This window comes from Drosophila nasuta, chromosome 2L, assembly GCF_023558535.2.
Source record: "Drosophila nasuta strain 15112-1781.00 chromosome 2L, ASM2355853v1, whole genome shotgun sequence".
In the NCBI taxonomy this organism is placed as follows: domain Eukaryota; kingdom Metazoa; phylum Arthropoda; class Insecta; order Diptera; family Drosophilidae; genus Drosophila; species Drosophila nasuta.
In genome coordinates, this window is record NC_083455.1 from 10,251,895 (window position 1) to 10,266,707 (window position 14,813).

General features: G+C 35.4%; 1 protein-coding gene across 1 annotated transcript; it reads left to right on the forward strand.

The window, feature by feature from the left end:
• The first annotated feature begins 9,178 nt into the window (after nt 1-9,178).
• Nucleotides 9,179-14,292, forward strand: LOC132798358 (armadillo repeat-containing protein gudu). Its single transcript, XM_060810176.1, has 3 exons — nt 9,179-10,201; nt 11,910-13,161; nt 14,036-14,292. The coding sequence occupies exons 1-3, from the start codon at nt 9,591-9,593 to the stop codon at nt 14,174-14,176; spliced, it is 2,004 nt and encodes a 667-aa protein (XP_060666159.1). The 5' UTR covers nt 9,179-9,590; the 3' UTR covers nt 14,177-14,292.
• Nucleotides 14,293-14,813: the final 521 nt, after the last annotated feature.

Below are 14,813 nucleotides of genomic sequence, written 5' to 3' on the forward strand. Positions count from 1 at the left end.
AATTACACTCTGAGAGAATAATTGTATTCTCTTTTGGATTTCTCCTGTGCGAGAAGTAATCCACCTGCTACTCTATTATGTTCGCCTGGTATTTTAACAGATTGAAATGAGAAATATTGGTAGAAGTAGTAGTAGTTATTGAAGTAGTTTTTGTTATTTACGAAGAAAATGGCATTACGATGGGCTGAAAAGTGCGAAATCATAGGATGAAATACTAGGGGAACAAAAATCGGCAGCAAGCAGCAGTTCAGAAAGTCACTTGCCCCACGTGCTTTTTAATATAATTAAAGAGTATTGTGTCCCGCTTTTGGGATCTACCTTACGATATGAGAGAATAATTATATACTCTGCAGCTTTTGTGCATGGGGTAATCCACCTGCTACTCTATTATGTTCGCCTGGTATTTTAACAGATTCATACATAAGTCCGAATAAGAAATAGTGGTAGTATAAATTAAATTAATTTTTTTTTAAGAATATCTAGAGGATCATATAATAACGCGTAAATATAATACGACAATACTTTGCTGGTAGCTTCAAGTTTACTTGCAAGATATAATATTTAACATAATATTGTATGAAAATTCCAAATACCTGCATTTTAAATTATAGGACACATTATAATATTACTCTATTTAATATTATAATATTTATACCCACTACCCATAGGGTAGAAGGGTATTATAACTTTGTGCCGGCAGGAAATGTATGTAACAGGTAGAAGGAGGCATCTCCGACCCTATAAAGTATATGTATTCTTGATCAGCATCAACAGCCGAGACGATCTAGCCATGTCCGTCTGTCTGTCTGTTTGTCCGTCTGTCCGTATGAAACACTGGATCTCGTAAAAACTAGAATTTTGATATAATAATAACTGATAATAATAACTAGTAATTGTGGTTCCTGAAAATTTGGTTGCGATCAGATAAAAATTGTCGAAGTGATTAAAGAAATACTTTTGTATGGGCAAAAACGCCTACTTACTAGGGGTCACAGTTGCTTTGGCTGACAATTTGGTATATTGTGCCCATGCTATATTTTTAATGCGGTACTATATCGATATACCAAATACACTATTCGGTGTATATTTGTAGTATTTTTGCAATATTTCGGTATATTTTGAGAATAATACCGCAATATTTAGCTTTTATTCAAAATGGGTACCAGGTATATCACAGTCAAGCACACTCGAATGTAGCTTTCTTACTTATAAATCCGGCACTGTTCTTCCATTTGTTGGTCGAATTCATCTATTTAATAAGAGGAAAATAAATACACCTTTAGCACCCACTATAATACACTGCTTTGTGTAATTAATATTACCTTCTCATTAACTAATGTGGCAAAAATAAAATTTTTTATATATTATTAGTAACAAAACTGCATCATTTATGTTTAGATAAGAAACGAATATGTGAAGATCATTTCTGAAATTATATTAATATTCAAGGTCCGGCAGAAAGGATATATACAGGCTAATCATAAGTTTACTGACTTTTAAGTATTTGTACCTCTATTGAAAGCGTCTAAAGATTTAAATTTGCTACATCAAAAGATACAATAAATGCTATAAAAACTGAAATATTTCCATAAAAAAAATATGTCGCTGAATTAAATAGTCGATCATTTTATTTTTTAGAACGCAATTTCGTAATGCACCAATTATATATAAATGATTACATAATTGAGTCATATATAGGAATTTTAACTTTTCAGTTTATCACTTCTTCATCGCATCTTTGGGGCGAATTAGCATCTTAACTTCTTTAATTCCAATATAATTGGAATTTTCGTCCCACCAACGTAGAAGTGCCCCATATGGTGCATTTAAATTACTGCATAAGAAACATAAGAAGCAACAAAAATCTATAATTATGTGTATTCCTTCGTAAATACAAATTTGCAATATTTACCTAGAAAAACAAGAATTGTGCCACCAGCCACTTTTTAACACGACTGCGCAATTACGACCATCAAATTCGTCGTTGTCGTGATCGAATGTTGTGAATTTCATGTTTTCAGATTCTCTCATGCCATCCCCAATAAAAGTTCCATTGAATTTACCCAAGCTCAGTGCATATCCATTATCTTCATTAGATATTTTGAAGTCGTCATAACGAACGTTGTAGGTACTTCCATTCTCAGCAACCATATGTATGTAAAGTTCGAAACGCTGCAAGCTCGTGATGCTATGTAATTTCTCTAATCCAAGAAAGAAATCACTTTGAAAAGAACCGAAACCTTTGCGAAACGTTGCCCAATCTCTATAGAAACTCTCTTTTCCCCCAACTCGTTGTTGTATTACAATCCATCCAGGTCCAGCTAATTGACTATCGCACAAAACATTGAATAAACCTATGCCAGAGACCTTGAGTTGATGAACTCCTGGATTTTCTCCAAAAGGGATGCATGTTGTGGCATTTAATATATCAAGTTCAGATTGACATAACTGATTTTCCTTTACTTTATCTATTAGCTTAGTTTCATTTTCTTTTAATTCCAATTGAATATTTTTCTGTTCTTCTATATTGTTCTCTAATGTCCTATTTAATTCGTTGATTTCTGATCGACATAACTGAATAAGTTTTTTTTGCTTTATTAATGTAGATTTACTCTTCTCGAATTTCAACTCAAGTTTCTTCTGATGTTCTGTGTTATTTTTAATATTCTCACTAAATATCTTTATATTTTCATCTTTTTCAATTAATCTAGAATTAACATATTTTAATTGAACTTGACAATTTTCTAAGTGTGTGGATTTATCCTTTACTCTATCTATTAGCTTAGTTTCACTTTCTGTTAATTTCAATTGAATCTTTTTCTGTTCTTCTCTAATGTTTTCTGATGTCCTATTTAATTCGTTGATTTCTGAACGACATAACTGAATATATTTTTCATTCTTTATTGATATAGATTTACTCTTCTCTAATTCCAACTCAAGTGCTTTCTGATGTTCTGTTTTATTTTTAATATTCTCACTAATTCTCTTTATATTTTCATCTTTTTCAATTAATCTAGAATTAAGAGCTTTTATATTTTCATCTTTTTCAATTAAACTAGAATTGAAAGATTTTAATTGAACTTGACAATTTTCTAAGTTAGTTGATTTATCTGATAGTTGTTTTTCTAATTTAAGAATAGTATTTTGTTTTGAATTAATTTCAGATTCAGATTTATCAACTTTATTTTGACAGAATTGCAAATCGTTTTCCCCTTTGATCACTTTGTTTTTGTACTCATTTAATAGATCTGCCTCTTTCTTGAATGTTTCATGAATTCTTACAATTTCATGATATTTTTCCATAAGATCACTTATCTGCTTTTCCTTAGTTTCACTTTGTTCTATCTCATTTCTAACCTGCCTGAAATAATCGAGCAAGGGTTTAACAGTCTTGTAGTTATGAAGCCGGCACTGTTCTTCCAATTTTCGGTCTGATTCACACGTCTGATAGGAAGAAAAGGTATACACTTTAATCACTCTTTATTCTTCTTAGTATTATGTTTTTGATCTCACTTCATCTCCAGTTGTTGTAGCCACCAAGAATATTTGAAGGACCATCAGTAAGAAAACTCCGTTAAATTTTATTCTGCACATTTTAAATGTTTCGACTGCCCGCAAACAAAATAAATTTGGAACTGAATATTTCGTTAAAGTCAGTGCAGCCGATTTGCATTCCGCTCAATAGATCTGAACGGGAGAGGTCAAGTAATGATAGCCTAGAGTCGCGGCCTAGATTCTCTGTCGGCAGAAGAGATTTCAATGTCGGATGATTGTCTGTAATTTTTTTTTTAAATTCGAAAAAATAAATAAAATAAAAATATTGTTTTCAATTTCTTAGTCGCGTGTTGACAGTGGGGTCAATCTCCGAAGTACTCGAAATTATGCTCGAATACTTTCAAAACGACAATTGGCCTGAGTTTTTATTAATATATATGCTGACAACTATTTGGTTAGCAAATTTAAAAAACAACTTGATTAAGTTAATAAGAGTATAATTATATCCGCTACCCATAGGGTAGAAGGGTATTATAACTTTGTGCCGGCAGGAAATGTATGTAACAGGTAGAAGGAGGCATCTCTGACCCTATAAAGTATATATATTCTTAATCAGCTTCAACAGCCGAGACGATCTAGCCATGTCTGTCTGTCTGTCTGTGTGTCTGTCCGTATGAAACACTAGATCTCAGCGACTATAAGAGATAGCATTTGTTATGTAGATCAAGTTTGTTTCAAATTTTTGCCACGCCACTTCCGCCCCCGCAAATCAATAAAATTTAATAACAAGCGTAATTTTAAAGCTGGTGTATACGATAATAACAATAGGAGTTATGATTCCTGAAAATTTGGCTGCGATCAGATGAAAATTGTGGAAGTTATTAAAGAAATACTTTTGTATGGCTGACAATCTGGTATATTGTGCCGCCTATGGTATATTTTGAATGCGGTACCGATATACGATATACCAAATATACCAACTGGCACATTTTCGGTATTTTTGTAATATTTTCGGTATATTTTGAAAATAATACCGCAATATTTTGCTCTTATTCAAAATGGGTAGCGGGTATCTCACAGTCGAGCATACTCGACTGTAGCTTTCTTACTTGTTTTTATTTATATTTTTAAATAATCAAATACGTACAATAATAAATTAAAGCATTTAATTTTCAACTAATTTATGATAGAATAGCTACATTTTGTTATTTAGGTAATATCGTCATTATTAACCTTCACAGTAATTGCAATGTTTTCATCAAATGTATGTCAAAAGTTTTGTAGTCGCAAGGACACTCAGACCATGGATCACAATTGAGAACCCCTTGTGATGACAGATTGTGAGCATAATCAAAGACTATTGGCAAACATTTTGGTTTGGTCTGTCAACTACTGTCTGGGTACAGAGGCACAGGTTGCAGTTCGTGTCCTGCAGTTTCGTGTTCTGCTCAATGTCCTCGGATGGAATAGCCGATGTCCCACCGGGCTCGGCAACTCAAACAGAGAAAAGTCTGCGCGATGGCTGAACGAAGTCGAAGACGGAATCGGAGTCGGAGTGCGAAGAGGAGAGTTGTTGAGCGCACGCTGTTAGCTCACAAATTGATTTGTCAAATTGAAGCGCACAAGGACATTGCGATCATTAACGATGATTGCAGGACTCGTCAAAGTCGAAGGTCGAAGGCCATTGCGCAGTTGGACTTGGGTCGGACAATTGTCAACACTTTGTGTACTGCTCCGAGCAACTGAGAGATCTGCTCACTTACCACCAACTGTTTCTGTTTCGCGACGATCTTCCATCTCTATCCTCGCTGCTGTCATCACTCTCTTTCTTTCTAGTCTGCCAGTTGGAGTTTTATTAATAAATATGTTACATAGACTAAGCAAAAGAGAAACAGAGAGAGAGAGAGAGAGAGCTAAATATAAATGCAGAGAGCGAGGCAGATAGTCGTGTCTTTGATCTTGCAAATTGTCGTAATCGATTTGGAATGCTTGGCGGGACCTTCGACTGCTGCTCCTTTCAGTGCATCCTCCTGCTCGGTTGGCTTGGTTAGCAACTTGCCAGCTTCCTTTTGGCATCTTGGCCCAGCAAGTGTCTTCTGTTCAATGCTTCCACCACAAACTGAGTGCAAATTTCAGTTGAGACTGCGACCGTCACGCTATGTTTATGCTCATATCCCACTTTTGTTTACAAATCTCGAAAATTATCTTTTAATAGAACTTTGCATTTTCATTTTGTATTACTTTCAATTTTATCTGGTCTTGGAGGAAAATAGTGAATCATTTCTGGGAATGAATGTGTTGGAAACTTTTTACTACTTTTATAAAATGATCGATTTAAGGTAAATATACAAAAAACCAATTTCCACTTACTTCAATAGTTTGGGTATTAATAAATATATAATATTACAAAAATAATAATACTTATATCATATTTAGTGCCAATGACAAAGCACGTTCTAAGAATCCTGGCAATATCTTGATCTTGAAGGAAAATAATAAATAACTTTTGTGGAATTGTGCAAAGCGAATGACAACTTTGGAAACTAGTTAATATTCTTTTTATAATATTATCGATTTAACGTAATAAGTAATTACGTATTAACACTAAAAAAAATGTACTTTTTACTTTTCGTTTACTTTAATTCATAGATTAGTCAATAAATAACAAATATTTTAAAAGAAATAATAATTTTTGCTATCAAAACGAGTTTAGAGGAGTAAGAACTAGGTTGTTTTTTATGACGATCGCTATACGAGATTTGCTGCTTATTTATGTTCGCTCAATATTTAATTTTTTATTTTATATTTGCGACTGCTTTTAATTGTCTACAACAACAACAACTTCTTTAAATTTGTTCTTGATAAAAACAACAACTACATTATAAATGATTACAACAACAGAAGCATTTCGTAATGGATGTTTGAAGGCGAATTTCTCAAATAGTTTATTTTGCATACTTTTAGGGGCACACAAATTAGGCAGACCAAATTCCTCATATCTCCGCCATATCCTGTTTTCAAAGAGGATCACAATACTCTCGCAAAGATTAGAGAAAACATTGAAGTGATATGCTGTTATCTGCACAAACAAAAATCAAGCAACTTTGATGTTTTACGGATATTTGTTCCTTTAACATGAATTGACAACTTTCTTTAATTATCTTCCAAATTTCGTCTCTACGGAATAAACTTTGTTTCCGTTGACATGGAAAAGAAAGATATTTCCTATATCAATAATAATAATTCAGAAAGAGCTTATAATATGACAATTTATTGCTCTGGCTTTCAACTCTCTTTTTATATATTCATTACTTTTGCTAGCTTATTGTACTCAATGTAGTTATTTTAGTATTATGCTAATCAAGATGAAACTTTTTTAAATAGGAAATGTTGAATGCGAATCCAGTTAATAAATGGACTTACGTACTTTAGTAGGAATCTATGCCATCTAATAAAATATATGCGCAATGCTAATGTGTTCACCTGCGCCCAACTGACATTATAATTAATGACAAGCAGTCGAAACAGAGCGAACCGTTGAAGGGCAATCATCAGCGAACAATGGCTATTCAAGTATTATATATGTATGTTATATTGTGTGTTAGGTGAACAATGTTGTAGCGCAAAACGGTGCATTTCATTTCAGAGTTCTCCTACTACTTGTTTCGATTTTCGATACAAAACTCAACCTTACTCTTATCGCTGTGGAAGTGAGAAAGGGCCTCGCTTTGAAATTTAGCTGCTGCATATTAATATTAATGGTTTATTATTATGACCTGGTGCCTCAGTGTTGCCTTCTTGCCTATTTAGGTAACTTCAGCCTCAGCTCCAGTTCCACAGCCTCAACTTCAACTCCAACTCCAACTCCAGCTGTAACTGTAGCTAGTCTCGAGTGTAGCTCCTTTTGGGGTTGCCGTAGCTTTGTTCACGCCGCGATTGCTTCACTGCACTGACGCCTGGCGTGACGATTTTAATTTTTGCTCTACTCTGTAGCTATAAAATTGTGAAAGCGGGCTTGCACGACGGTGTGATGATAGCAATGAATTTTGTAGATGCTTGATTTCATTCCATATGGAATAGTAAACATTAGAACTATTAGAATTTATATGTTTTATTTCATATTTATTAAAAATTTAAATAAAGTTTCATCAGTTTTTCTTTATGTAGCTTTAAGACTAGTAACACAGAACCAAATGGATAATGATATCTTAATATTGAGACGAGTTTCAAAATTGAATTAAAATATGTCCACATAAAAAATGGAAAAACACAACAGCATACTTTTGGAATAAATTTAATTTTTATACCTACAATTTAATTCATTTGGGATAGATAATTTCAAGCAACTGAAGAGATGTAATATATAATATCAGGGCTCGTTGGATATCAGCTATTTCTGTTAATTGAATATTAGTTACACAATTTACTTATTGTTAAAGTAGACAGATTGTAAATAAATGAATTGAGAACAAAAATAAATTTAGGATTACAACAATAAATAATCATAATAAAAACTTTAGCTTCTAGCGCTGACATGAAAATAAATTAAAACATAAAAGCAAGCAAAAAAACTCGCGGGTATGTGCAAGTCGATCATTCAGGACTACAGCAACTTACGTTTTTTATTATTATGTTTAAAGCGGCGCATGGTGCTTGGAGTCGCCTCCGTGACTGCAACAAATGACTGGCTAGGCGAGAGGGAGGGGGCAATGGAAGGTGTGTGGAGTAGGAGAAGGAGAACTGGCGATGCTTCAGGTATTGCAGAATATTCGCTTCTGAGTGAGTGAGTTAAAGTTAAAGTGTGCGCTATGAGTTGCAATGGGCACAGTTGCAATTAGTCGCACGCCGTGGCGAGTCAGCGCCACCTAGCGGACAGTGGCTAGCAGGCAGCAGCCAATAGCAGCGAGAGGCTCAATGAACGGCATTGCCCGACATTCCATGAACGCAGCTCCCTTAAACTTAGTAGCGCAGCTAATGAAGTCCGCTTCACGCCAAGTGACAGTGGCCAACACAAAAGCAACAACTGCAAAAATAACAACAACAATAATATATACTTACAATGTAGGGAAAGGAGTTTTAGTTGGCGTTTGGCGTTGTCGACTTCACGGACGCGTGCAAATTCCACAGAAAAAAGTGTTGAACTTTTTATTTTATGCACTCGACCTGCAACTAAGTTGAAGTTGAAGTTCCCCATAAAACGTTTATAGCATAATTCATTACGTACTTATGTATATACATATGTATGTTTATAGCATAAAGTTTGAATTGTTGAAAGAGACATGTTGAAAGCAATGTAAATTTCGGAATTAAATTAAAATGCTTATTATTTGGTATATTTTTATACGCGTTACACATAGGAAGAAGGGTATTATAATTGTGGTCCGGTAGAAAATGTATGTAACAAGCAGAAGGGGGCATCTCCGACCCCGTAAAAAGTATATATTCTTGATCATCATGAACAGCCTTGCTTAAGCTGACAATCTAAAATACTTACTACTCTATGGTATATTTTGAATGTAGTTCTATTGTGTATATTGATATACTAAATATATCCTTTGGTATATTTTATTGTTTTTATATTATATTTTTAGTATATTTGTAGAATATGGTTTCATTGGAGATGACAACCGGGTTTCTCACAGTCAAGCTCATTCGAGTGTATCTTTCTGACTTGTTTCATTTTATTAAACAACATTTTTTATCACATTCTTCCTTTTTAACCATATCCCAAGTCAGCTTGCTCCAATTGGAACACTTCATTAAGCGCAATAAACACAGCCACATCCGGACAGTTGTGTTGAGTAGCCATTTAAATTAAAATTTTCCTATGTACTTAAAATATCTAATACAAAAAAAATGTTCATAAAAAGTAGACAAACAAATTGAATTAACCCAATACACATGTTATTCATATGGAACATAAAAAAACGTCACCCTAGCAACAAATGTTATTTAATCGATTTTACTGGCCTTTGAAATTCCTTGACGTGAATCAAATACACAAATTCCAGCACATCAAAGTTGTCCAACATCGCAAGCAGTTCAAGTCGAGTATTATATATTTTCCTTAACGAGCTTTAAGATAATCCAAAGAGATGAGTGCCAGTGGAAATGCGCCGCGAAGACAGCGAAAAATACGCGAACAATGCGGTTCATGTCCGGATCGCTTTTCGCGCGATAAACGACAGGTTGTTGTAGAGGATTCGGATACCACTGAGGAGGAATCCTCCACCGACGAGGAGGAGCGCTGGAAGGATGTGGCACGAGCTGCCGAAATACCAGCTGAATACTATAATATCCAGAAACTGGTGAAGTACATCAAGGCGGGCAATCAGACAGCAACGATTGTGTCGCTTTGCTGCCTGCAGGATTACGATCTGCGCACACAAATTAATCAGTTTGCCATCCAGGACATTGGCGGTCTCGATGTGCTCGTCAACATCCTCGAGTGCAACGACACCAAATGCTGTTTGGGCGCACTCTCTGTGCTGTCGGACATCACACTCAACATTGACATACGCAAGACAATCGTCGATCTCGATGGTATTCCTCTCATTGTGGATATCCTGAGTTCCTCCATGAGGGATCTGAAGACTATGGCAGCCGAGACCTTGTCGAATGTCAGCAAAGTGCGACTGGCTCGCAAATATGTGCGCCAATGTGGCGGCATCTCCAAGTTGGTCGATCTACTGGACATCAAGATGAGGTAAGAGCTGATATGAGAACTGTTTTTATACCCGCTACCCATAGGGTAGAAGGGTATTATAACTTTGTGCCGGCAGGAAATGTATGTAACAGGTAGAAGGAGGCATCTCCGACCCTATAAAGTATATATATTCTTGATCAGCGTCAACAGCCGAGACGATCTAGCCATGTCCGTCTGTCCGTCTGTGTGTCTGTCCGTCTGTCCGTCCGTCCGTATGAACACCTAGATCTCAGAGACTATAAGAGATAGAGCTATAATTTTTTTTCGACAGCATTTGTTATGTTTGCACGCAGATCAAGTTTGTTTCAAATTTTTGCCACGCCCACTTCCGCCCCGCAAATCAAAAAATCAAATAACAAGCGTAATTGTAAAGCTAGAATTGCGAATTTTGGTATATATAATAACTACTATAGTAGTTATGATTCCTGAAAATTTGGTTGCGATCAGATAAAAATTGTCGAAGTTATTAAAGAAATACTTTTGTATGGGCAAAACGCCTACTTACTAGGGGTCTAATTTGCTTTGGCCGACAATCTGGTATATTGTGCCGTCTATGGTATATTTTGAATGGTGTACTATATCGATATACCAAATATACCATTTGGTATATTTTTAGTATTTTTAGTATATTTGGTATATTTTTTATAATAATACCCCAAAATATATTTTTAGTATTTTTGTAGTATAATTGGTATGTTTTGAGAATAATACCGCAAAATATATTGCTTTTATTCAAAATGGGTAGCGGGTATCTCACAGTCGAGCACACTCGACTGTAGCTTTCTTACTTGTTTTGCTATGTATAAGTACAGAACTAACCATCAGATCATCAAATTTGGTTCTCTCTTTTTTGTTGTCGTTCTATCTATTTTTGTGAATTTTACTTAATTTTCAACCTTAACTTCTAACATTCGATTTCTTGAACAAGTTATGAGTTTGAGGTAATAGAACTGACAACGACACTCCTTAATTGTGCAATACTTTGTTTTTCACGTTCTTAAATAGATTTGAAATTTAAAACTGTTACTAATAATCGTAACTAAATAATTTCTACAAAATAAGAAAACTTCATTTGTTCTTGCATTTAGCTACAAAAAAGAATTCTATTGAATTATACATCATAAAATCAAGAATCCAAAGAGCATAAATGAAGGCAATCATAAATATTTTAGAAGTTTTCTAGAATATATTTTCCTGAAATAAGATAAAATAATACTTATTTTAAAGCTTATACTTATTTTTAATTTACGAAAATATTCTTAGAATACTACAGTTTCTAAATTGTATTGAGAAACATAACATAACATATATTAAATTAAGATCGAAATTCATATTATATATTTAGATTGTTTGTTAAAAACAAAGAAATCGGTTGCAAAATTTTAAAGACGGAAAATGAACTATATTAGAATTATCTTATGATTGGAAATCTGATTTGAACAATTAGTTCAACATTAATTTAGAAAATGAAAATGAAATTGTGGAATTTAAAACCTAATTTTCTCTCTGGGGCATTTATTATTCTTTCATTTTTCAATAAAGATGCATAAATATATAATATTTCTACCTTAAAACGATAATAGAATATTTTATCAAAATGTGCCGAGTTTCGAAATATGCACAAATTACATTAGTCCAAGAAATTCTTACATAATTCTATATTTTATAAAAATGGTGTAAATTAAATTTTCAAATAATTTGTTTGCAGCATATTGCAGACTCCGCGCGATCAACTGACTGTGGAGGAGATCGAATGCCTGGATATGGCACGTGCCGGATCCCGAGCACTATGGACCCTGGCCGACTCCAAGCACAACATGGAGCAGATGCGGAAGAGCGGAATTGTGCCACTCATGGCCAACCTGCTGAAGTCGGTCCACATCGATGTGGTTATACCCATAATGGGCACCGTGCAGAAATGTTCATCGGAGCCAAAGTTCCAGCTGGCAATCACTACAGAAGGCATGATTGCGGACATTGTGAATCACTTGAAGTCGGAGTGCATTGATCTCAAGGTGGAGGGCAGCTCGGCGCTCTACAAGTGCGCCTTTGATGCAACCACGCGGGATTTGGTGCGAGAGGCTGGCGGATTGGAGCCACTGGTGGCCATACTCAAGGACAAAACGGTGCGGGATAACAAACCATTGTTGCGAGGAGCAACGGGCGCCATCTGGATGTGTGCGATGACGGATGAGAATGTAAAGGAGCTGGACGACATGAATGTCATACACCATCTGGTTGCTCTGCTGGCTGATGAATGTGATGAGGTGTTGACCAATGTGACTGGAGCGTTGTCTGAGTGTGTGCGTTTCCAGGAGAATCGTGTGGCTGTCTTAAACGCTGGAGGATTGCCATCAATGGTATCGCTGCTCAACTCTTCGCATGCGCCGCTGCTCGAGAATCTGGCCAAGGCGATCAAAGAGTGCGCTGAGGATGCCGATTGCATGCGTGTGCTCGAGAAATTGGACGCAGTGCGTCTGGTGTGGTCACTGCTCAAGAACACCAGTCCGCGTGTCCAAGCCAATGCTGCCTACGCCATCTGTCCGTGTGTCAAGAATGCCACAGACTCGGCGGAGTTGGTGCGCAGTCTCGTTGGCGCCATGGAACTCGTTGTGGGTCTTCTAAAGTCCAAGGAAATCATGGTCTTGTCAGCTGTCTGTGCGGCGATTGCCACCATTGCCCTCGATCAAACCAATCTGGCCATACTCTCGGATCTGCGTGTCATCTATAAGCTGGCGGATCTGGTCAACACCACCGATGACAATCTGCGCATGAATCTCGCTGCTGCGGTTGCCGCTTGCGCTTGCTTCGGCAACAACACTGAAGAATTAGGACGTCTGCGCACTGTGACTCCCATTGTCACTTACATGACCAGCGACAATCCGCTTGTGCATCGCACCACGGCCATGGCCTTGGAGAAGCTGTCGATGGATCCACAGAACTGCATCACAATGCACCAGGTAAGTCGGGTTAAAATCCTTTAATCAGGAAGTGCAATTAATAATGATGAGCTTATAAACATCTAACGCGAATAAGTTAAGAATCAACAAATTCTGCAATAGCAATTTGATTTTTATAATAAAAATCCAAAATACAAATTAAAGCTGGTATAATCAGCTACCCATAGAAGTTGACCTACTTTAAGGGTATTTTGTAGTATACCCTTCAGGACATATAATATATATATATACTTGTATATATAATTATGCAACATACAGAAGGAGGTATCACCCAGCCCACAAAGTATGTATATAGTATATTCTTAATCAGAGTTAACAGCAGAGACGATATAGCCATGTTCATCTGTCTGTATGATCTCAGAGACTATAAGAAATAGAACTGTACGCAACCTAAGATTTTTTTTTATACTTTCGCTTCCGGTCCCACAAATCAAATAGCATATGTAGCATATGTATAATTCTAACTGAAATCTTCACGATTCCTGAAAATTTGTTTGTCATCTGAGAAATAATTTTATATGGCAAAAAACGGCTACTGTATATTTTAAATGGTATATTTTAAATGCATTAGTATATCAGTATACCAAATATAGCCTTCTATGTATTTTAGTATTTTTAAGTATATTAATTCGGTATATTTTAATAATAATTCCGCACTCTTTTACTTTTATTGAAAGTGTTTAGCGGATATCTCACATTCGAGCACACTCGTATACAGCTTTCTTAGTAATGCGTCGATCATAATGAAAAAAAAAATTGTTATGTTTATTATTTTCCAAATTAAGTTTTTATAATAATATTAATAATGATTGTTTCTTCTAAAAAATGATATTATTTCGCTTCATTTAATTGATATTCGTTACCTCTTTCTCAGAGCGGAGTTGTGCCTTTTCTTTTGGAGTGCATTGGATCCACTAACAAGGAGTTGCAATTGGCTGCTGCTGGATGTCTGCGCAACATTCGTGAGTTGGCGCTGCGTGCCGAGGAATATATGCTGAAGATCGACGACGATTAGACACGAGACTTTCTACATACATACTTCATTCTTCTTTTACGCTGTTTAAATTGTTTGCAAGTGCTTCAAATAAATGATACAGCAAAAGCTGCTATAAATCGAAATTTGCAAGTGAAGCTCAAGTTTGTTTCCTATAGGGTTGGAATTGAATTCAAGTGGGTAACTTATAATTTAATTTACTTACGTACTGCGTTTGATCATTGATTCTTATTATATGTGTATTGAAAGGGAGAAAGAAGGCAAATGACTTATGCATTATGATGTAGTAGTAAGTACCCCAACTCATTTTCAGATCAGTTCTAAGCTAAGGAATCAGCTTAAACGAATATACAGTATACGCCCAGACGGACTAAGCTAGGTTCTAAAAAAGTACTTCAAAACTCAAATCAAATACCCAAAGACTTTTACCTAAAGATAAATATTCGTTTGCATATCAAATCACTTTTTTAGGCTTCAAAAGAGTAAAATAATATATGATTGTTAAAAATGTAGCTTATTATCTACATAATAAACAAAATCCTCTTTCAAACTATTTTGTAAGTACGAAATACGTATTTAAGCCCTAATACTATCGTTAACTTCACTGGAGCTTCAAAACACTGCAACTAACATTTAGGATATTTAGCTATCGCCATCT